The 24,115-nt window shown below is 43.8% G+C and overlaps 1 protein-coding gene across 2 annotated transcripts in view; it reads right to left on the minus strand.

Annotated features, from left to right (window-relative positions):
* TEDC2 (tubulin epsilon and delta complex 2) overlaps positions 1-24,115 on the minus strand; it is a 280,792-nt gene that overhangs the window by 127,712 nt on the left and 128,965 nt on the right. For both annotated transcript variants that reach the window (XM_085632156.1, XM_085632157.1), the window contains one exon: positions 18,637-19,252. In XM_085632156.1, the coding sequence (XP_085488282.1) occupies positions 18,637-19,252 (616 nt within the window). The remainder of the gene's footprint in view (positions 1-18,636; positions 19,253-24,115) is intronic.

The following is a 24,115-nucleotide window of genomic DNA, read 5'->3' on the forward strand; positions in this document are numbered from 1 at the left end:
CTGCGTCCTCCACCATAGACAGAATACGTTGTTTCAAGGCAGGTTCAGCAGCAGAACATGCAAACCATGACAGATGGCTTCTGACACGTGAAAAAACGGTCACTTTTGCTGTCCTCGGGTGCGGGAAATGGACTACTGACCCCTCACCACAAGCTTGATTTGACCTTTGACCCCGGGAGGCGTCAAGCTGACTTTGGCATTTTTAAGTGGTTTTTCTGGCTCCCTGAAGTCAGTCATCACATTTCCAGGCTCCAAGGCCGCCAATGTAGCCTTTGCCAGCGTTTTGAAATCTTGTCGCCAACCGTGACTCTGGCGCCCATGAAAACATGACAGATGGCTTCTGACACGCGAAAAAACAGTCAATTCTGCAATCCACGGCTGCGAGAAATGGACTACTGACCTCTCAATACAAGGTTGATTTGACCTTTGACCCCGGGAGGCGTCAAGCTGACTTTGGCATCTTCAAGTGGTTTTTCTGGCTCCCTGAATTCAGTCAGCACTTGTCCAGGCTCCAAGGCCGCCAACGCAGCCTTTGCCAACGTTTTGAAATCTTCTCACCAACCGTGACTCTGGCGTCCATGAAACCGTGACAGATAGCTTCTGACACGCGAAAAAATGGTCAGTTCTGCTGTCCTCGTGTGCGGGAAATGGACTACTGAGCCTACACCACAAGCTTATTTGACCTTTCACCCCGGGAGGCGTCAAGCTGACTTTTGGATTTTCAGATGCTTTTTCTGGCTCCCAGAAGTCAGTCAGCACGTTTCCAGGCTCCAAGGCTATCAATGTAGCGTTTTGCCAGTGTTTCGAAATCTTGTCACCAACCGTGACTCTGGCGCCCATAAAACCGTGACAGATAGCTTCTGACACGCGAAAAAACGGTCAGTTCTGCTGTCCTCGGGTGCGGGAAGTGGACTACTGACCCCTCAATACAAGGTTGATTTGACCTTTGACCCCGGGAGGCGTCAAGCTGACTTTGGCATATTCAAGTGGTTTTTCTGGCTCCCTGAATTCAGTCAGCACTTTTCCAGGCTCCAAGGCCGCCAACGCAGCCTTTGCCAGCGTTTTGAAATCTTCTCACCAACCGTGACTCTGGCGTCCATGAAACCGTGACAGATAGCTTCTGACACGCGAAATAACGGTCAGTTCTGCTGTCCTCGTGTGCGGGAAATGGACTACTGAGCCCTCACCACAAGCTTGTTTGACCTTTGACCCCGGGAGGCGTCAAGCTGACTTTTGGATTTTCAGGTGCTTTTTCTGGCTCCCAGAAGTCATTCAGCACGTTTCCAGGCTCCAAGGCCACCAATGTAGCGTTTTGCCAGTGTTTCGAAATCTTGACACCAACCGTGACTCTGGCGCCCATAAAACCGTGACATATAGCTTCTGACACGCGAAAAAACAGTCAGTTCTGCTGTCCTCGGGTGCGAGAAATGGACTACCCCTCTATACAAACTTGATTTGACCTTTGACCCCGGGAGGCGTCAAGGTGACTTTGGGATTTTCAAGTGGTTTTTCTGGCTCCCAGAAGTCAGCAAGCACGTTTCCAGGCTCCAAGGCCACCAATGTAGCGTTATGCCAGCGTTTCAAAATCTTGTCGCCAACTGTGAATCTTGCGCCCATGAACCCATGACAGATAGCTTCTGACACGCAAAAAAATGGTCAGTTCTGCTGTCCTCGGGTGCGGGAAATGGCCTACTGACCCCTCACCACAAGCTTGATTTGACCTCTGACCCCGGGAGGCGTCAAGCTGACTTTGGGATTTTCAAGTGGTTTTTCTGGCTCCCAGAAGTCAGCAAGCACGTTTCCAGGATCCAAGGCCACCAATGTAGCGTTTTGCCAGCGTTTCGAAATCTTGTCGCCAACCGTGACTCTGGCGCCCATGAAAACATGACAGATGGCTTCTGACACGCGAAAAAACGGTCAATTCTGCTGTATGGAAAGGGGACCATGTCTCATTAGATGATTTTATTCTATGAATTAATGCTGCTGACATCGATCTCAAGTTTACGGCCCACTCCAGCAATCTCAAATTGGAGTTCCTTGATGTCTGGATTGAGCACAATCAAAATGAACTCTTTGTATCTTTATTTACCAAACCTACTGCTAGAAACACGCTATTGCAGTATGGTAGCTATCACCCTCGCTGTCAAAGGGACAGTATCCCTTTCAGCCAGTTTCTTCGTATACGAAGAAACTGTTCAGACATCAAGGATTTTCTCAAGCAAGCTGATATCCTCAAAGAGAAATTCATTCACGGAGGTTATCCCCACAAATTGATTAAAGAATCATTTAAAAGGGCGACATACTTCAATCATGATGCTATGTTTCTACCCAAGGAAAATAAATTGATGGATAAATTGGTATGTGTGACCAGACATCCCAATATTGATCATAAATTGAGACAAACTATCAATTCATGTTGGTATCTTCTAAACATGGGCAATGGAGAGGACATACTTCCCAAACCGATTTTTGCGTTTAAGAGAAACAAGAATCTTAAAAACTATCTAGTGAAAAGGAAGATGCAGGAACTGCCAGCCCTACACCAAAAAGCCATACTTGGCATTGGACCCATTCTAGGCAACCATCGTTGTGGCAGTTGCCCGGCTTGCCCCAATGCCCTTGTGGGTGATATCATCAATACCCCCGGGCGCTCGGTCAAGCTTCAAAGGATGACAAACTGTCGTACCTCCAACATTGTGTATGTCATCATATGTCCCTGCCGTCTTGTATATGTTGGGGAGACTGGACGCGAGTGCAGGACCAGAATTGGGGAACACAAGTCCAATATTCGGACCAAGAAACTGTCTGCCCCCCTAGTTTCCCATTGGCTTGAGAACAATCACTCTGAAAAAGACCTTAAGTGGTCGATTCTGGAAAAAGTTTGTGCTAATCCTGGAAGAGACCCTACTTTGATCCGCAAAAAAAGAGAGCTGTTCTGGATCTACCTCCTCAATGCGGTTAGCAAGGGCCTTAATGACACTGCCCCTGGGAGAATGCGATAATATAATCTATAGTGCTATTGTTCTCGCTACTCTGTAAGATTGGCATACGAGGATCATATAAGGCCAACCTAGATCCTAATTCATTTTGCCCCTTGGCCTAGGTGACATTAACTTCTGTAGCCCCTTTGTTCTCCTTACCTTCCATGGTGGGCTCTACAGGATACTTATTGGATTTTTAGTCGCTTCCTGTTTTATGAAATCTTTCCCCTTGGAATTCTACCCTTGCCGTATCTGTGGGATATATATTTCATGTGTTTTTCAACAAGTCTCTTTGTTATTCCCAGGTACTACATTAACATATATTTTTTAGTTTTGATGTGGTCTGGACATTTGAAATCTCCTGTTTTGTCATGACCCTTTCCCATCCTTTTTTTCTGTGTTCTTCCGCTCAAGATATCGGTCTTATTGATAGGGTCTTTGTCCCTTATATTGAATCTAGTTGGTTTTACTACTGTAAGATGGCCACTATGCCTTTCCCGAGTATTTCCCGCAGTCCGCTTTCTACCTCTATCCTCTGACGATCCCCTGCCTCTCATGGTTGGCCGGTATCCGGAAATGGCTGATAACGCCGTCTCGTCCTCCTGTCGATTACCCGTTACTTGAGGATGGCGATCCCGCGTTAAGTTGCAGAGACAAATCTCTTGCTGTACGGAAGCTCGTCTAAAATCGAGGTAAGATGCCCTGGACACGCGAGGGATATTACTCTTTTATCCCTGCTTGGCTCGCTCTCCCCCCTGAGTTTGCCGCGTTATGTCTCTACTCGAGTCTTCGTTACTGTAGTACGTCTCTCGGGAAGGGTTCTCTCGATTATAGCCCCATAGTTAGGCGAACCGTGGTCTTCTATGTACTGGCCAACTTTCCTCTCGCAGCGACTTTTAAATTATTGCTTGCTCCACCCCTATAGCTTTTCGTTTGGAATATCATTATGGGGCAGATGCCCCCTTTAAAAATATTTTCTGTCCGTCTCTACTTATCAGAAAACTACCCTTGATTAGGATGCTTTACCCCCTTACATCAGCGGTCTTTAGCACGTATTGCTTTTCCTTGATTAGACAGGAGGTGCTTAATTAATTGATTGTCCCTGCTCTCATCACCTTGTTAATTCAGTCTTCGCTTATTTTCTGATGAACTTGCATTTTCCTTGGAATCATCTAGGTATCCATTTTGCTCATTTCGGAAGATTGGCATCAAGCTCCCATCGTCGACCGCTATTGCTCGACGTGATAGTCCTTACTTTTCCCTCCGCATCCTGGACCCCTACTATCCCCTATTCTGGGTCAGGACCATATTTGGCTCTGATAGGTAGGTGGTTCTACGCCTTGTTTATATGTGCAAATCCCATATATAACTAGGTCCTTAACTTGTGACTATTCTTCTTTTTTCTCAATAACCTTATTCTTTGATTTTCATCTCAGATACATATCATAGGTTGTCTACCTTTCCTGGAGCCCATTAAATAGGCTGTGGAAAAGCTGTTTCCCCGATCTCCTTTAAAAGAATCCGACGTTCAGGTACCCATTGGCACCATTTAAAAGAATCACTTTTGGTATATCACTTATTGATGGGTTATAAGGTGCAACATGTATTTCCCCTATGTTTCTAACACTCTAATTGGGTGTCGTTTCCTTATTTCGCTTATCTTTTTGTTGATTTATGTTTCTCTGACAATCATATGGCTTTGAGGACTATGCACCATCTATGGTTCATGCACGTTTATGCTCTGAGTTTATTTCATTATTTTTTCTTTCTTTCATCTTTTCCTTTTTTTCTTATCTTATTTTGGCCACGCACTTTTATTCCAATTTTAAGTTGTTATGTCTATCATATAATTGAGTACCCCCACCGTGGCAGATATGAAGTGACAAACAATATATATAAAATTAGAATAAAAAAATGCTATACATTTTTTTTTTGAGTATTGCATTGTTGTTTCTATATATCATTATATATTCTGAAATTGTATATACCTCTTTTTAATTATAGGTGTGTTTGTCCCACACCACCAGTCCATCCTCGCCCTGATTAAGGTGTAGCCCCGGCTGGGGCTTGACACCGAAACCCGCGTTGGCGTTTTTTAGGCTGCTGGGTAGTCGAAACTTTACTACCCATATTCTTTGGATGTTAACTGTCAACTTGTTATTCAACCATTATATGGCAGCTCTATGATCCTGATGTTCTTTTATTTATATGAACCAAACTTGTGTGTTGTTGTATATAGGATGATGTCATTGTGGAATGTGTGATAGTATGATTGTGGTTTCTGAATGAGGTGTGTGGGACTGAGTCATTATATTAATGTGAATCTTGAAATGTTGTTTTATAATAGATATATCTATATGATGCTGATAATACAGAAAAATAAATTCGATCTATTACTGTGATTAAACAACATCATTGTTGGATTATTTTTTAAATTTTGTCCTGGTTTGCTACGGTGTGTGGTTATGAATACCCGGACCCTTTATAGGGTCTTTTTTTAAATAATTTTGGTAGGTATTTCTTTCTATTGGATGTTGTGACTCTGCCCTGAAAAGTAATGGAGATTTTATTCTGCCTTCGGTGTGTACCTAAAACAACCTGGTTTTGTTTAAGTAGCCAATGATTTCACATTGTGTCATTGTGGAGACGAACTCTTAGCAGTCCTATGAAAGCTGTACCATCTCGCCCTGTTTGTCTTTTGTTGATCCTTCTTATTTTTTTCCCCGTTCAGAAGTCTACATGTCCACTGGAGATGATGCATGGTCTGCTGTCGCTACCCTTCTGGTTAGGAGGTGCTCTCAAAGTGTTCGCCACCCATAGCAGTGGGTGGGTACTGGCTCTTCATAGCAGGCTGTTGGGTAACCTGCAGTGGTTGGCACCAATAGCAGTGGGTGGCTACTGGCCTGTCATTGCAGGCTTTTTGGCAACATGGAGTAGTTGACATTTGGATGGCAGTTCATAGGTACATTCTTCTTTTATTTCTGTCCTTGCCAGTAAGGTTGACTAACTTCCCTTCCTAGCTAACATTTGCACATCCCCTGTGAAAAAGAGTGAGTTATTTTCTTCTCCGGGTTATTTATGTTGTATTACATGTGCTTTGTGTGTGGCACGAGAGAACCATGTGCAGGGCAAATAGTGTCCATGGAGGACACATTATATGCTGATAATACAGAAAAGTAAATTCGATCTATTATTGTGATTAAAAGACATCATTGTTGGATTATTTTTTTAATTTTGTCCTGGTTTGCTACGGTGTGTGGTTATGAATACCTGGACCCTTTATAGGGCCTTTTTTTGAATAATTTTGGCAGGTATTTCTTTCTATTGGTTGTTCTCATTTCCCCCTGCCTTACCTGCCTTCATCATTTACCAGGGGTCCACCTTCTTAGTAGTTGCAGAGTCACAACATCATCCAACTAATTCAAAATCTCACAGGAGCACAGATAGAGTAAGCAGATGCCTAAATTAGGAAACTGGAGAAAAGTACTTAAAGCTGCAGCGCATCAAGATGTGGTTCAGCATCACTAAAGATGTATGAAATCTTGATAGACACATTGCTGACAGAACGGAGTAATAAGAATTCTGTGAATTACAAATAAAGACATTCAAGATCAGTTGGTATAAGGCATCATTGTACACCGTTCCAACCATACCTCTGATATCATCTACGATCTAGAAGAACTGAGGAGCACATAAGAAAATGACCCTGATAGCCATCAACAAGGTGAAGCAAATGTGATACCCAGATCCACCAATCACAAGCATCTCCTGTTTTCATTGAGACCAGAACCATATCCAAAAGCTCATAAATGATACTACATTGCAACCTCGAATTCCTCAACAAAGGTCTCTGCTCCTGAGGGCTTTCAATGAATGTTATGTTAAGTGCACTTACATCTTCCAAGTGACTGTAAAAGTATTAAAAGTATCATAAGAGATGTTACGAACTTCCATTAGGACTTATTATTTTCTAAAGAAAATAAAAACATACCTCGTCCAAAGCATGGTTTGAGGTCAGGGGCCCCTATTTTGCCAGGAAAACCTTTTTGACACCATAACTGCATCATTTAGGACTTTAGTCTTCCTACAAGAGCATTTATTGTCCACTTACACAATATACTGTAAATCTCCTACTCAAAGGCCTTTCATCCGAAAACATGTTATTCATGATTAATTGAAGGATCTGAAGAGAAAATGCCCTCTTGTTACAACTCCAGCTCTCTCTTGGGAGATCAACGTGGTTTTGTTTCAACCTATGGAAGCTCCTTTTGACCCAATGTATAAAACTGGCCTTCATAACCTTACACAGCAAGTAGCATTTACCATAGCTAAACCTTATCTGAGAGATTTAGGATTATCAAGTTCCTATCAGCACAGAAATATCTAAAATATTTCATTGCAACAAGATGATATTGTGCATTTATTCACATATGGGTTTTGCTGCTTGTTAACCAGGCCACTTTGGATGTCAATGGTGAGCAAAGCAGATGAACAATACACATCAACATTTACCAGACTTGGACAAACAGTCATAAGCTGTGAGGTGAAATAGATGTGAAGTAGATCAAGGATTCAAATAATGTCAAGAACAAAAGAGAAACTAGTCATGAGGTGACTGCTGGTCTCTAAGCACCTAAAGAGAGGAGGTCATCAATTTTGGTTATTAGAAGGCAAAGAGAGATCTCCCAAAGAGTCCTAGAGATCAATCGAGAAGAGTCGCGACTGAAGTTGCAGCTTCTTTCACGTAAACTTCCCATTGTGATAATTGCAAACCAGCAATATGGGGTTCTCTCCAGAGCTTTAGCTGATATCACTCAATCTGCTTTACTAGTTACCTCCAATAAGTTGCCAATTCTTGCGGGATTTGTTTTGTATCACAATTGTCATATTTTGAGAGTAAACTCCCCAAATTCACACGCTTGACTCCTCATCTCTTTGGAGGGTGGCAAATGATTGGAAGTTTTAAGCAAACTAAAATTGTGATGGGCTCTTTATGTTGACGTACCCAACTGACTGTAAAATGTATTAGTTCTCTATTTTTTCAACTAATAAAGAGAAGAAGAAATGTAAAGCCATATTATATATGGTTATCAGTATGAGGAGGATACGCTGGCATACTACTGTTACAACTACATAGTTTCCGATCTGCATGGTGGCAAAAGAAGTCAGGGCGGGGGAGGGGATTAAGACCACAGAAGAAAAACAGAGTCTTTCATTTTCCCACATCTACCAGGGTCCCAATTTACTCTGAGAAAGCGATCAGACTAGTGCAGAGAGGTATAGTACATTTGAAGATATTTGGATGTACAACCAGTCATGTTAGTTAAAAAATTTTTTTTTTATTCTTTGATTCCCTTATAGAAGGCCCGAAGCATTGAGAGCACCCTAGCCTTCTTGAAAGTGCAGGCCACTGGTAAAGATGCAGATTAAATATCAAGGAAAGTTGTTCTGATTTAACCAAATCAATGTTAAGACAGAAAAATCAGGAAGACTCTTAGGAAAACCTAACTGTATGAATAATTATTGACATTTAGCTACAGCCTACATGTATTTGATGGGCAGATTTGCAGTTGAGATCCTTTGTTAAGGATTATTCTGTTACATTACATTTCTCCATCTCTACTCCTGAGCTGCCACAAAACCACAGTCATTTTTGAAGGGCCATTTCTTAGTAGATGTTTAAATATGGCATAGATCCTTTTACAGTGGGTAGTTTAAGGTTAATCTCTCTCTTCCTGTCTCCTGTATGCTTACAAGGGTACTCACTATCTAGTTAATGAAAAATATGCATATCATTTTATTGGTGCCATTATGAACAGCACAAATAAATGTAAAATGCATTAACAGTTACCAAGGTATGCTTTCAATAACTGGAAGAATACAAAAGAAAATCAAACATTCCATGAAGGAACTGCAACGATCCAAGTCGGGGTTGCAGTATGTAATAAGAAGCCATAGTTAAAGATTGGATTTTAAGTTGCAAACAAAGTTATTTTTTTTTTTAAACATCTTTTTATTCAACCACAGTCAGCGTTACATTGACATGATCGTACATTGAGAATCAAGTGCTCGTACACATTAACATCTGCAGTGTGACGTGCATTCCGTAGTACAATTCGATCGATGGAAAACGTGAATCCCAGTCCGCCCTGTCTTACTGCGCAAACAAAGTTATTTTAACTCATAAATACACCCCTTGAAATACAACAACTTAATTTTATTAACACTAATCATATCTTATTTATTACATAAAGATTCATATTTCTATCTTTAGATTCTCGAAATTATGGGTGACATTATCACACAAATTTTACTTTTACTAAATCTGCCAACCTCAGAAGGAGGGAAGGAGGGCCAAGATAGTCTTGGCAGACTTCATACATGTGACTTGGGGATTATGGAGAAGTCAGTACTGAGTGTTCAACTCATCGAGAAGTCTTGCTGTTGTACGCATATCACCAAGACACATAGTTTAATTATCCATGAACTTAACGTTTCTTTGTGCAATTTCGATAACTGAGAACAAACAAAAGTGTAATAATTTGGAAAGATGTGATTTAGCATTGAGATCTACTCAAGAAATTGTTGACTCTGGGAGTGGGGTCTATGAAAAAATTCGATCTCAACCTTGTAAACGTTCAGGGCTTCAGACGGACATTTTATCCCAGTATTCAATAGCTCAAAAGTCTAAAATTGATTGCACAAATTCAGTGATTTCAGGTTTGTAAAGAATAAGATTTCCGAGAACTACTTAATCTAATTTTTAGGTCTCGCCTGGCGTAGGCTGCGCAGACATGCGCAGTCTCGCTGGCGAGATTGAATGATTTAGGGTAGCTTTCACTAGCAGGGTTTAAGCCCTGCCCCTCTTTTCCATTGGCTGGCGTCACCGTTTATGGTAAATGGTGGCCAGCCATTGAAAAAGAGCTTCCAGTGATGTACACTTTTTTCTTTTAGAGCCGTCCCAGTTGGACTGGCTGCCCCGACTTACTGCTGGCATAAAAGGTTTGTTATCTTTATGGGGCCAAACACATGGCCCCATAAAGATAAGAAACCTTTTAGCACAAAAGGAAGTCAGGCGAGCCAGTCCAACTGGGACGGCTCTAAAAGAGAAAAGTGTCTCTGGCTTCTCTGGTGACTTTAACAACCGTGGGCGCTATACCCCGACATTGTCACGTGAGAGCTTGTGTCTCACTCTTCGCCAACCAGCAGGAAGTGCGTGAATCTTCTGGGAGTGAGGGGCACTTATGAGGGGAGAGAGTGTATCCCCCATGAGCACGAGAGTACCTCTGAGGCACGTGACAGTGAGTGCACGTGTGAGATCCGCAGAGCCGTGTGTTTTGTCTTGCAATTTTATATAGCTCGAACTCAACCCAGAGGTATCATGGCGCTATACACGAGCACCAGCTGTTGCAGACAGGCACATCCATGTTTTGTTAGGTGTGGGGAGATGAAGTGATTTGCCCAGAATCACAAGAGGTTGAGCCGCAGAGACTCGAACCTGGTAACCCAGCTTCGAGGTCATATGGTCTAACTGTTAGGCCACATCTTAATGAGTCCAGCCTGCAGGGACAGGGGCCCATGTACTTTCACTCCAGAGTGTGTCACTCCTGGGCATGTCACTCTTAAGTTTGTCAGTCCTGTGTGTCTCTCCTGAGGTTATCACTCCTGGATGTGTCACTACTGGGTGTGTCATTACTGAGGGTGTTACTCCTAAGTGTGTCACTGGGGCGTGGGGGAGGGCAAACAACCCCGTACTGGTCACCATGTTCTATTTGTATGCCGATGCTTGTTTAAACCCGAGAGGCGCTTGGTGGGCGCTATACTCCAACCTTGTCACATGAGAGCTTGTGTCTCACTCTTCGCCAACCAGCAGAAAGTGCATGAATCTTGTGGGAGAGAGAGGCACTTATGGAGGGGAGAGAGTGCATCCCCCACGAGCACGAGAGTACCTCTGAGGCACGTGACAGTGAATACATGTGTGAGGGCGTGTAAGTTCCGAAGAGCCGTGTTTTTTGTCTTGCAGTTTTATATAGCTCGAACTCGACCCGGAGGTATCATGGCGCTTTACATGAGCACCAGCTGTTCCAGATGGGCACATCCATGTTTTGTTAGGCAGGGGGAGATGAAGTGATTTACCCAGAATCACAAGAGGTTGAGCCGCAGAGACTCGAACCTGGTTACCAAGCTTCGAGGTTGTACGCTCTAACCGTTAGGCCACATCTTAATGTGTCCAGCCTGCAGGGACAGGGGCCCATGTACTTACAGTCCAGAGTGTGTCACTCTTAAGTTAGTCAGTCCTGTGTGTCTCTCCTGAGGTTATCACTCATGGATGTATCACCACCGGGTGTGTCATTACTGGGTGTGTCATTACTGAGGGTGTCACTCCTGAGTGTGTCACTGGGCGTGGGGTAGAGCAAACAACCCCGTACTGTCACCGTGTTCTATTTGTATGACGATGCTTGTTTAAAGCCGAGATGCGCTTGGTGGGCGCTATACCCCGACTTTGTCACGTGAGAGCTTGTGTCTCACTCTTTGCCAACCAGCAGGAAGTGTGTGAATCTTCTGGGAGCGAGGGGCACTTATGGAGGGGGGAGAGTGCATCCCCCACGAGCACGAGAGCATCTCTGAGGCCTGTGACAGTGAGTGCACGTGTGAGGGTGTGTGAGATCCGCAGACCATTGTTTTTTGTCTTGTAGGTTTATATAGCTCGAACTCAACCCGGAGGTATCAGGGCGCTTTACACGAGCACCAGCTGTTCCAGACGGGCACATCCATGTTTTGTTAGGCGTGGGGAGATGAAGTGATTTGCCCAGAATCACAAGAGGTTGAGCCGCAGAGACTCGAACCTGTTTACCAAGCTTCGAGGTCGTACGCTCTAGCCGTTAGGCCACATCTTATTGATGCGGTCACAAGATGCGATATGTGGTTGGGGGAGGGGGAGAAGCGGGAGTTGTGTGCGCACGCGGCCAATGCTTGGAAAAACAAGCATTAAAAATGTAATATGTCTCGCCTTTGATTAAGTTAAAGCCATTTGCTTTGCTAATGGTATTGTGTAGCAAAGCAAATGGCTTTAACTTAATAAAAGGCGAGACCTATTGCATTTTTAATGCTTGTTTACAATGTATGCCATTTTATCGTCTGGTACAAATCTATTAATTGACTGTCTTTTATTAAAATTACCCTTCATGTGCTTTTGTTTGCATTATAAATTAAATTAATGTTGAAATCAGACTCTGTTGTTTTCTCTCAACTGCACAGATCCTTTTTACCTTTCTCATGTTCTGCCGCTGGGAGATTTAAAAAAAAATTCTGTTCAAGGTACTCTCAGGGCCTGCCACCCCCTCTTTCCACTACTTTTTTTTCGTAAAGATTCCTTTTCCCTTCCTTTCCCCAGTTTTCTGTGCTGGGGCTCTTCCTAAACACCCTCCTCGATCCATTTTATCAGTTATGCTTATTTTTCTCCTCCTGCGTGTTCGTTTTCTCCACTATTTGGAGGGGATCCCATTCCACATCCCATTCCAGACTTACTACAAAAACTGTGCCTCAACGTACAAAGTCACTTTGCTGTTGCAAAGGCTACGATTCACAAAATTGTTGTCTCTGCAACCTCAAAATGAAGAGTCACAATGCGCTTAGGGTACATTGTGAGTCAGAAGTGGTTCCCTGATTTTCAGTGAGCATTTTGTGACTCACTGCGATTCAGGAGGAAAAACCATGAAAAAGTGCCCCAACCTTATCCTAAATTGCCCTGAAATGGATCAATTGTTAGGAATTGCAAGTTAGGTCGCAAGCCATTAATGGGAAACCAAACTCAAAAGGAGGGGTATCCATTCAGGGACAGCTTCCGCTTTATTAATGTGGGCTATTAGCATTGGAAGTGCAGAAAACGATCCATGAGACAGCTATACGTTTCCCACACTGCCTTTTACAGAATGCCCATTTTACTTTTTGACTACAGACACAAGAGCGAGCACTACAAACAAAAATAAACAAATAGGAATTTGGACGTACGCAGGGAGGGGGGGTCTACTGTCCTTCGCAGCCTCCAACCCTGGATTCATAACCTGTTCGGTTGGATTTGCAATCAGAAACCTGCATCGACAATAATGTGGGAGGATTCTGCAAATATTATATTACCAATTGGGCATTCTGCGCTGCGATGGAGTTGTTTAACCTACGCTGCAGAAAATGAAGCTCAGCCCACAAACCAGTTGCTGCACAGAAAATATGCTCTGGTTTCAGGAGCGGCTAGTGCTGTGGAAGAATGGCAGGGCAGAGGGGAGGGGTGGGAAGGAGTCGGGGGAACAATATAAATAAAAAAATTAAAAATACCAGCAGCCAGCCGCGTTGCGCCTTCTTCTCCTCTTCTCGCAGGCAAAGGCTTCCAGACTCCACTGCGGCCAATCCTGATGCTGCTCTCATGCCATAAAAGCAGCATCAGGATTGGCCTGAGTGCCGAGGGTTTGCATTTCCAGAGAGACTGGGAGCCTGTGCCTGCTGTCTCCAACCCACCAACACAGCTGGGTCGGAAAGAGCTTCAGCGCACATGACGGGAGGGCCAGTCAAACTGCCATGAGCACTGATCACAGTGCACTACCACTCCTCCTGCACATGTCCTCCTCCAAGGCCCCGCCCCTAAAGACTCGACAGGATAGGGAAAATAAAACGATAATGAAACATGTTTATTATCATTTTATTTTTCCTTTCCTGCCGTTGTTAGGCATCTGGGGGGGGGCTGGAGAGCTAATCCACCATATCGGAGGAGCAGCGGCTGTCTGGTTTGTAACTTACCTTTTGCTACTTCAGGCCCTATGTTTCTAACTTGCTATGGGAACACCATGGCTACCACCGTTTTTAGTCTTTTAAAAACAGGATTTGTTTTTAGTAAATTAAATGTTTGTAACCATTCTTGTAATGTTTCTCTTTTTTCTATGAATGAACTGTTTCTATTCACTTATGTTTTGCTGAATAGATGTTAGAAACCATTTTATGAGAACCCAAATAATTCAGTGTTATTTTATTTGAATTTGCACAGTACAGAATTTCAAAGAAGTAAACCAAAAATGTATTTATCACAAAACAAATGAAAAAAGGGATATACATGTCCAATTTTGGAGCATTCATTTGCAATTTGCTAACTGGAAGTTCGAAGACTTTAAACCAGTGACAACCCAGCTTCAGCACGTCCTTGAATCAGTTCAATCTTTTGAGTGTATAACAACTTTTGCCTCCTTCAACTGCTAACCTATATTCATATTCTCTCTCATATTCACTCTGATGCCCTATCTACCTGTACACCCCAAATATGTTCCTATGTCCGACATTCTAACACATCTCGAGGTGGGCGAGCAACTGAAAGCTCGAGCCAGGCTCGAGCCAGATGCGTGGCTCTGGGTCAGCTCGAGAACTTCTTGGAACTTCAAGCCGAAAACGAGTCAAGCTTTCACAGGAGGCACTGTGGCATACAGCTGCAGTCTATACAGGTAGCAGCGGTGGGGCCGGGTGAAGGGGGATTGCAAGGGACGATGCAGAGGGAAAATGATTTATTTAATTTTCCCTCTGCATCGTCCCTCGAAATCCCCCCCTCACCCGGCCCCACCGCCCCACTGTCTCTACCTGAGTGGCCAAACTTGGTGACCATGCAAAATGGGGAACCAGCTTCGATTCTCGGCCTCGGCTCAGTAATCTGGGCAGATCTGCTTGTGTCTACAAAAAAGACATGTAGCATAGTTTGTGCCTGTTGAGAGGGGCTCTTATGTTCTTGGGCAAGTTTGGCACCATATAAAACCACCAAAAATAAAATGTGGATTCTGCCTGTGACCCATGCTCTAACATCATCCTCTAGGAATTAAGGACTAAGTATTAACATTTGGGGCCCGATTCCGATCTGGGTCGGAAAGCTCTTCGACCGAGCCAGATCCGCAGTGTTTTCCGACCGAGCCTGACTCTTGCAGCCCGACAGAGCGAGTACGATGCGGCTGCATTCTGCCGTACTCGGTTCGGTCGGACTCCCATAGAAGTCAATGGGAGCCGGTCGTACGACGCTGTGATGGGCTCCCATTGACTGAATGGGTACGTCATGCACAAGGGCGCCCCCAACAGTGGGTACGCGTCGGTGCCATCCGTACCGTACATGCCTGTGTTCGGGAGACCCTTGGGTCTCCCCCTGTGTCCGAGTTGTAAGGCTGCGGGTGACGGGGGGGTCCGACGCGGACCCCCAATGGCAGTTTCCCCAGACGTTTTGCGAGCCGGAAACTTCGGCTCGATCCGGCTGTCCGACGCGTGCATCGTACTGGCTCGGTCGGAATTCGCATCCATTGCACGGCACGATTCGCTTATGGTCGAGGCGTACGGAGCGGTTCAGACCCGGAAACGAATCGGTCGGCGAATTTCGCGTTGCTCGCATCGTACTTGCTCGCTCGTATAGCTGTACGAGTCGGTCGGTAAACACGCGTACGGCTCGTACTTTTTATGGCCGGATTGCGTTCGGAGCCAGTCCGAGCGAGATCGGAATCGGACCCTTGATGTCAGAACGAGATCTCCATCTAGAGGCTGCATTGCACACTGTTTAACTGGAAAATCCTGGACTCCCTACTTGACCAAATTGGGTGATCTTAAGCAAATAAATTGTTTCACCAATTGTTCATTATCACATGTCAGAGCACCTTTAAATACGTGAGTTGAGGAAGTATGCTGTACAAAAATCAATCTTTTGTTTGATTTCATAGACTATAATTGTATTTATTTGAATTAGGAATCTAGCTAACATATAGTGCACACATGACCCCCCGCCGACTTGCCTCTTAGGTCAGTAATAGCAGTGCCACCAGGTCGGGGCAGTAACGTTTCTTAGTTAACGTGTAAAAAAAACTCACTTTTAATAATACTTCTCAATGCAGATATACATAATCTGATGTACTAAGGTGAAACGCTCCAATGTGTTAAAAAAATACACTTTTTGTAATTTTGGAGACACCATACCACAACCTATCATGATCTCTGATGCATGATTGACACAGTATTTTTAAGGCTCGGCTTGAGTACGTGCTCTTCAAGCCAGAACAGACTACTGGCTGGGCTCCTTGTTAGTTTGTTGGCTCGACCACCTCTACTCACACCTCAATCCAATTTCCCAGCACACATCTACAATAACAAGCCCTTCAGTCTCAACTTTCTGCAGTCTCCCATCCTACCCTCACTCTAAGTGTAAATTTAAAAACAAATCTTTGTAGAAAAACAAAATGCGTGTTTTTAAGGTTTAATAGGTTTCAGAACTATTACCTTTATTGTTTTTATTTGTTTTATTATTAATACTTTTTCTCTTAATTGCCTCAAAGCACTGAAATGAATAGTTGTAACCTATCCCATCGCATTTTGACTACATAATGCTTAGGTAGTCCTGTCAAGTTGGCCTTTTCAGAGTAAAGGGTATACATTAAACACTTCAAAGTCCTCTTTTTTTTTGGAAAGTAAATACAAGATTAAATGATTTGAATGCCCTGTAGAGAAATTCAGAGATTTCTCAAAAGGCTGTTGTCTTTAGTAAAAGGGCTTGCTAGAGTCAGTCACATGTCCAGCTCTGCCTGAGAAGATAACACTTCCTGGAGGCCAATATGTCTTACAGCCCACCTCTGCATTACTACATTTTTAAGGTTCAATGCGCTGTAAAATTTTTGGGAGAAACAACAGGTGGTCAGTGATACAAATATTAGCACTTACTGGTTAAACGTGATTTGCTGTTTAAAATAAACGTCAGTATAATAAATAATATTTTGGTTTGTTAAGCAACCCTATCAAAATGATACTTCATCTTTAATATTTTCCTCGCCAACACTTTCGCGTGGAAAAGCGGGAGAAACCTATGCACAGCTTTCTAGAAGGCGTTACTTCTATAATCTCTTCTAACATGTCCTTAGCTGGAATTTTAAGGCTCATAACTTAAGAACCGGGCTTTTAATATCCATTATAACCCTCGACTGCCGGCAATAATGCTAGATCGTCACATGCTGCTGCACTTTGGAGGACCAATGTAGCAGATCGGAGCTAAATGAAGAGTTTTACTGCACATATTGCTTAACAGATCGAACAGGCAGGAGCGGCCGGCATTGATCAGGGATGGCAGGGGCGTGAGAGACAGAGGGGGGTAGAGAGATATTTTTTTTTTTTAAAGGAAAAAAACGTACCTTACCGCCGCGTCTCTCCGTCGTCTCTCCTCGCGTTGGGAATGAAACAGGAGGCAGACAGTCAGGCTACCCTGACCAATCACACCAAGGCTCGCTCCCCTGACCAATCACAACACCTGCAATGCAGCATTGTGATTGGTCTAAGAGGAATAGGACACGTTACAACGCATGCGTTTACAACAGTCATTACAATGCCCGCGTTGTTATGACGCATACCATTACAAAGCAAGTCATTACAATGACTTTACAATGTAGGGGGAGCTAAAGTTTGAATAGTATAATTTACTATTCCAACTACAGTCTGTGCAACAGTAGGGAAGGTGTTGGATTAAAAATCCAACACCTTCTGCCCCCTACAGCAAGTCGTTGGTATGACTTACGCTGTAATGGTATGCAATGTAACTACGCGGTCGTTGTAATGACCACGTTGTAATGGCATGGGTTGTATCAGCTTCGTTGTAAACTATGTTTACCGTCTGAGAGCCTTGGTTCAGCGCTCAGCCAGGGACTGGGGGCCTGGGCATGTTTTCCATGCAGGCTGTAATGCAGCCTGCATGGAGAACAGGGAAGTGTGCATGACTGCTTGGCTAGCAAAACAGTCATTGTGCCCTTTGGAGGGTGCTACCACTCCTCTCCTGCTCTGCAGCGCCACCCGTCACGCAAAGCTGCAGCATCATGGGGACAAAATAAAATAATAATAAGATTACGTTATTATCATTTTATTTTTTCCTTTCTTTTACTGCTTCAAGTCAGTGGGGCAACGCTCCTCCGCCTTAGCGGAGGAGCCGTCACTGCGAACAGGCCAATGAAAGACTGGTCGTCAAAGGAGGAAGAAGCACTGGCCATTGACTTTTTAAAGAAAAATCTGGATTTAAAGTGTTTTTACGGGAGCACTGGCTTCCAAAACAGGAGCAGTCTCAAGCCCTGCTGTTTTATTAACACAACCATTTGCTGCTGAATTGAAGATGTTCAAAGATAAGGAGTACTATATAAATGTTTTGTAAATATAAGGATTTTCTACTCCAATCATTTATGTACCTATGCTGTTATTTTAGGTTTACATATGATTAACATGGCATGCTGATACCTTATACAGTGTATGTGCACGTAGTTAGTAAAAAATGTGACCACATGCTTTCCTGAAAGAACACAACATGGCCTTAGATTGTCTTCTTGCTTTCAACATTAAGTAGTTTGTCAATTTTAAGTAATCAACTACCTCTGTGTGGTCTTGTCAAACTTAAAAACAAAGTTGAACTTGTAAATGTAAAACATAAAGCGATGTCCGCAAGCTAATAATGAGGCCCAACCGCCAGATATGTAGGGTCAATAGACCACTCTTCTCACAGAAGTACTTTGTGGTGAATCCTAATGGTACTGACTTATCATGAAAGACTGTGCTAACTCTTCCACCGCCCAGCTGGAAACATCCTTACCATGTAATACACAAGTCTTTGTAGAAGAAAACCTACCCTGATTCTTTGAGCGTGAAGCGTTGTGCTTTGCTTCCTCCAGAGGCAGCACTCAGTATCCTCTTCTCATTTGAGACTGGATCTGTATGCCCAGGATTATCCACCTCCAAATCTTCATGCAGCCGGTCAGCATCTCCACCCTTGGTTGATGTTTTCGGAGCGTGTGAACCTGCCGCTTCACCTTGCTGTTGGTTAGGCCCACTTGTTGAAGCGGACCGTGGGCCTTTTGGCTGAGAAGCTTCTCTTGTGTGAACCCTCCCGGACTCCTTGGTACTTCGAGCAACCTGCGCAGCAGCTACAGATCCCCCTCGGCTTCGCCTTTTTTCAGGGTTAGTCCTGTATGGTGCGTGCAACACATATCCTTGGGGCTTCCTGGTGGGATTAGGTTTTGTGGGGAGTGTCGCTGAAGTAGGTCTTGGTGTCTTCTCTTTTAGGACTGAAGCTGGGCACCTGACAGGGTTGGTACCAGCAGTTAGTTTTTTGTCTGAGTCCTCTTCAGGTTTCCCTGGAATGTCAGGTATCGGTGGCGTGAGAGTATTTCGGATACGCATAGCTTTCTCTAAAGCTCGATTCAAAAGGGCCAGCTCCTGCTGTTCTTCAACTGATGACTTGTTCTCTGTAGGAAAGGAAATAAAATGAGTGAACAAGGTACAGAGGTAACCATTGGCAAACTGCAGGCAAATCACAGGAATTTCATTAACTTCAGTTGGTACTTGACAGAAAGACTAAGGGCTTTATTATGAGCCTGGCGGTCCACAGACAACCGGACACACAGTGGCGGTCTCCCGACCGCCCTATTACGACTAGGGCGGTCGTGCCGTCCTGGGACCACCGCAACCACCAGGGAACCGCCATTCACTGGCCGTTGTGTGGCGGTCCTGAGGCGACAAAATGTTTGGCGAGGCCGCTGCGGCCTCTGGAAGCATATTACGAGTTTCCTCACTGCCAGACTTTTCCTTGTGGTGCGACCGCCATGAAAAGTGTGGTAGTGAAGAAACAAAGGGGGGCCCCCTGGTGCCTCACGCCATGTGGAAGCACGCAAGGGGGTACGCCATGTGCCCCCTGTATGCATGCACACCAGTACTGGCACTGCATGGACTGCTTTTGATGTTCCCATTGCGGTGACTATTTCATAGGTCCTGCTCCTGCACCGCCAAAGTCAGAATAAGGCCCTAAAGCTTTTTATGCAACCACAATGCTGGTCACTGCTCCCTGGACAACCTATGCATTGACAAATTTGAGGATGTCTACACTATCTTTCTTGAAAAATGGCTACGGTGACCAGATGTTCTGAATTTCCTTGGATAGTCCCAGTTTTTCAAGAATGTCCTGAAGTCCCAACACTTTTAAGCAAAGACATGTTTTGATTATTTACAGAGGGTCAGGTGAGTACATACATTACAGTGTGGCACATTCTTACTCTTTTACTGGCTCTCTCCTCACACTAGGGAAAAAACTTCTATGCTTCTAATAGTGGCCAGCTGTGCGGCGTCATTTATGCAGCACAGCAGGTTGAATGAGGGGTGGGTAACCAAGCTGCCACTGGACCAGCTGTGGCCGCTGCAGGTAAGAGCGGTGGGGCCATGGGGGGTTCGAGAGACAACCAAGAGGGAAAATGAAATAAATAATAAATTTTCCCTCGTGGTTGTCTCTTGAAATCACGCCCCACCCGGCCCCTCCGCCCTTACCTGCAGCAGCCGCGGCTGCACTGGACTCATTGCAGCATGAGATCGGGATGCCCTTATATCACAAAGGTTTGCAAAATTCTTTTTACAGAGTCAGGAAAGGTACTCTGAAAATAAATACTAAAAAGGTACCTAAACTCCAGATCCTCCTTGCAGAAACACAAACTGAAGCTTGTCTAGTCCAGATTTTCTTGATTTGCTTTATGGTACTTGTACTCTTGTTTTACTGTTATCAATACAATATCTTTAACTTTTTGGAAAGGAAACGAGGTGTACAACCTCCGAAACACGTCTTTCTTTAGCTTTTTGTAGCCCTTTGTTGTAGATTTGTAGGTTACGTCAAGGTAGTCCTAAGTCTTGGGAGCTGTCATTGGGATACTTACCATCTGTAGTAGGTGACAAAGTTTAGTCCGATTTCTATGTATGTTCTGAGTTTTAGTTAGAAAAATCTGGTCATCTTAAAAACTGCTGTTGCAGCAATGTAAATTCCAATCACTACAAACACTCACCAAGCTTCAGTGAGCACAAAACCTGGCTGCATGGCTCATTTGCGGCCTATATTTCTATATTGCATGCACATTGAAGACCCTACTTTAGTTTGTCAATAAAAGAAAGATCTGTGTTTAATTCAGAAAGTGCAGCATAACTAGAGGCTACCTCTGAAAATGTTGCCAGTCTTTACAGACTGAAGTCTATAACCTGCTATACGCAGCCTTTGAGCCATTGGCAAGACTAATTACGATAATGAAGGAGGCCGACAAACTCATGCATAAATCACAAGCCCATGGAACACCAAAGGAAGGAAAACATGCATTGGCATAGCCAATAGGTCTCGCCTTTGGGACCTTATAAGTGTTTAGCTATGCAACAGTTGCGTAACTAAATATTTATAAGGTCCCAAAAGCGAGACCTATTGGCTATGCAAAGCGGCCGTGCGGCCGTGAAAGTGATCGCGATCAAACATCAAAGCGGCCGCAAAAGTGAATGTAATCGCGGTAAAGCGCGGCGCGCGCGCCCGCGCACATGCACTGTAGCTCTAGGCTGGCCTGGTAGCACTTTTTGAAGCCCTCTCAATAAGTCTCGCCAGACCAGCGCATGCGCTGGGTTTGGCGAGACCTAAAAACTGCCTGCTAATCCTTAAGGCCTTGAAAACATACCTATTCAGTGCTGCCAACAGGTCTGATGAAGTCGAATATCTCATCCACCAAGGTCTACTCCCTCAGATATTAATTCGGACCTATTGTTACATGATCACAGCCTTAAGACAAGATGCTGTCACTACTAAAGTATACCTTCCTTGTCCTCAAAGGCGCTAAATTCCCCATTTACACTTTATGCGCTGGTAGGGATTGTACTATAACTTTTGCAATGAGCAAGGAAGACCTGGATTCATCCCATTATTATTTCATAATTTTCACCTCTTTTCTTTAATATATGTATTTCTTTTTTGCATTCGAGGAGACTAGCTAGTGGATTTTAGCACCTAACAAAAGTAGTAATTAAAAATTAAATGAACAAATATATAATAGACTCAGCCAGAGATTGCTGCTAAAGCACACCAGTCCTGCGCTGAAATCCCTTAAGACTCAAGCAAAGCTCGGCCAATGAACATCAAACCAGTCCTGAAGGTCGCCTTATGCCAAATAACATTGAAGATGCTTTCTCTCCTACCATAATACACTACAGCTCTACACCTCAACCTGCAATGCTGCATTATTGAAGAATGGACTCTGTCAATGTATCTACAATCTGACAAGCTACTAACACCACTGTGCCAGAGTAGAGCAGCGCAAACCACGTGTCGCTTACCATAGGCCTGGACTTACACATTTTTACTTCTACAGAACAAGATTCCCATCCATAAAAAAGCCAATGCCGTTTGATACACAATCTCAGGACCCTCCTTTTCCAAAACCCAAGCTCACATCCAGCTCTACTGATCCACCCATATATTTCAGTGCAGCACAAAATAGCTATGGATCATTTAAGACTGTTGAATTTAGAGAATTGATTGTCATCTACACTCTCAAAATCGTGCATTTACCCTTCATTTCAAAAGGATTAGACATCATGAAGCTTAAACTCTGCAGTTTTGTTCAGTTCATGAGACTAAAAAAGCACTAGCCGCATGAACTCAATAAAAGTCACCGTAATCTACAACGTCGGCTTCGTAAAAATAAAAAGATGTCAAAAAGATTTAAAGATTGAAATATCGTCACCCACCTGAAACAGCAACTTGTGTACTTTAGTCCTAATCTCAGTGCTGTAGGGAACAGCACTGTGATTAGCTCCTGTCTAGACTGATAATACATCCCATGTATGTCTCATTCTCTGCTGCTTATGTAAAGCCAAACAGTGAAACAATAACTTCAGTGCATGAGGGTTGTGGGGATGACAAGATGGCCACACTTGGTCCTTGTCTTATGTCTAAGAGGGACAACAGAGGAACAAGTCACTTTTCTTGTTACGTTTAAGTTCCTCGATTCCCAGTGAGTGGCCAATAGTAAAGAATGAAACACATGGCTTGAACGCAGCAGCACTGCTCAGAGCGTAACAAGCAACTTTTTTTGTCGACTCTCATCAAGCTTTGTGTTCACTCTGTAACCGACTACCAGGAAGTAGTAAGCTCAGAAAACACATAATGTAGCCTAGTCCAACAAACCACACACACAGTATGTGGTTGAGCTGCTGTGAGCTTCCCCAAGTCCTCCTCAAACTTTATTGTATTCAAACTTTATTTCCAAGAAATACATTCTTACAAAAATAGTGCACATTATCCGATTCATGAATAAGCAGTCACAAATGTCATACAATTAATAGTGTGTGACACATTTAGGTCAGTTTAACCAACATGTCATTTCGACTAATAACGATATAACCACCTAAAATTTCCTACACTATAACACAGTGCATGGTCGACAATCCAGTGGCCCACATATCTTAAAAACGCATTGAAAAAAAAAAGCGCCAAATTAACCATTAACGTGCAGTTCATTTTGCTCAGGTCCAACATTGTAAAGTGCAACATGCCAAGCAACTTATCCCAATGACACATGGGCTCTCTCAATCAACCTTAGTCACACAGCCAAATTTCCAGTCTCCCGTGTGCCCTTGCCAGGACACCCTCTTAGTGCAGACAGGACTCAGTAAGAACTTCAAACGGTCCCGCATATATTACAAGGAACATTTTAAAGGAAAGAGGATACAAATAACCAACAGCTTCCAACACATTTTCCTCACATGAATATTATAAAGCGCAATGTGCACAGATGCTTTTTTCAACCATAAGATACCATCTTAATAATTCCTCATATTGGGGTAAAATTTCCCAACTCCCAGCCCATAGGCCAGCTTCAACAGATGATCAACCTTTTAAACGCTCAAGGTTAGCTTACCGATTTCAACACCACGCTGCTACTTAAGATGTGAAAACCTTTTGCCTTAGAGCACTAAGAGCCCGATTACGATGCCGTAGGAAATGGCTCCGACCCTCAGTTGGAGCCGTTCCTACGACATCATAATTGGCTGTTCGGATTCCTTTCCGACCGACCTATTTTGATGGAGAGCCCGTCTACCATTCAAGAAAACCTCCAGTAATCCCTCAGGCGGCTCTTTCCGCCCAAGAGGGTGTAGGGATGAACTGCACCTCAGCTCTTTACAATGAGGGCATGCATTCCGGTCAGAATGCATGCTCCCATTGTAAAGAATAGAAATGCGAATGAACAGTGTTCGGTCGCATCCTAATTGCTGGGTTGGGACCAATGACAGGAGGTCGTTCGTTCCCAAACGATGTT

This window comes from Triturus cristatus, chromosome 10 (genome assembly GCF_964204655.1).
Source record: "Triturus cristatus chromosome 10, aTriCri1.1, whole genome shotgun sequence".
Lineage (NCBI taxonomy): Eukaryota > Metazoa > Chordata > Amphibia > Caudata > Salamandridae > Triturus > Triturus cristatus.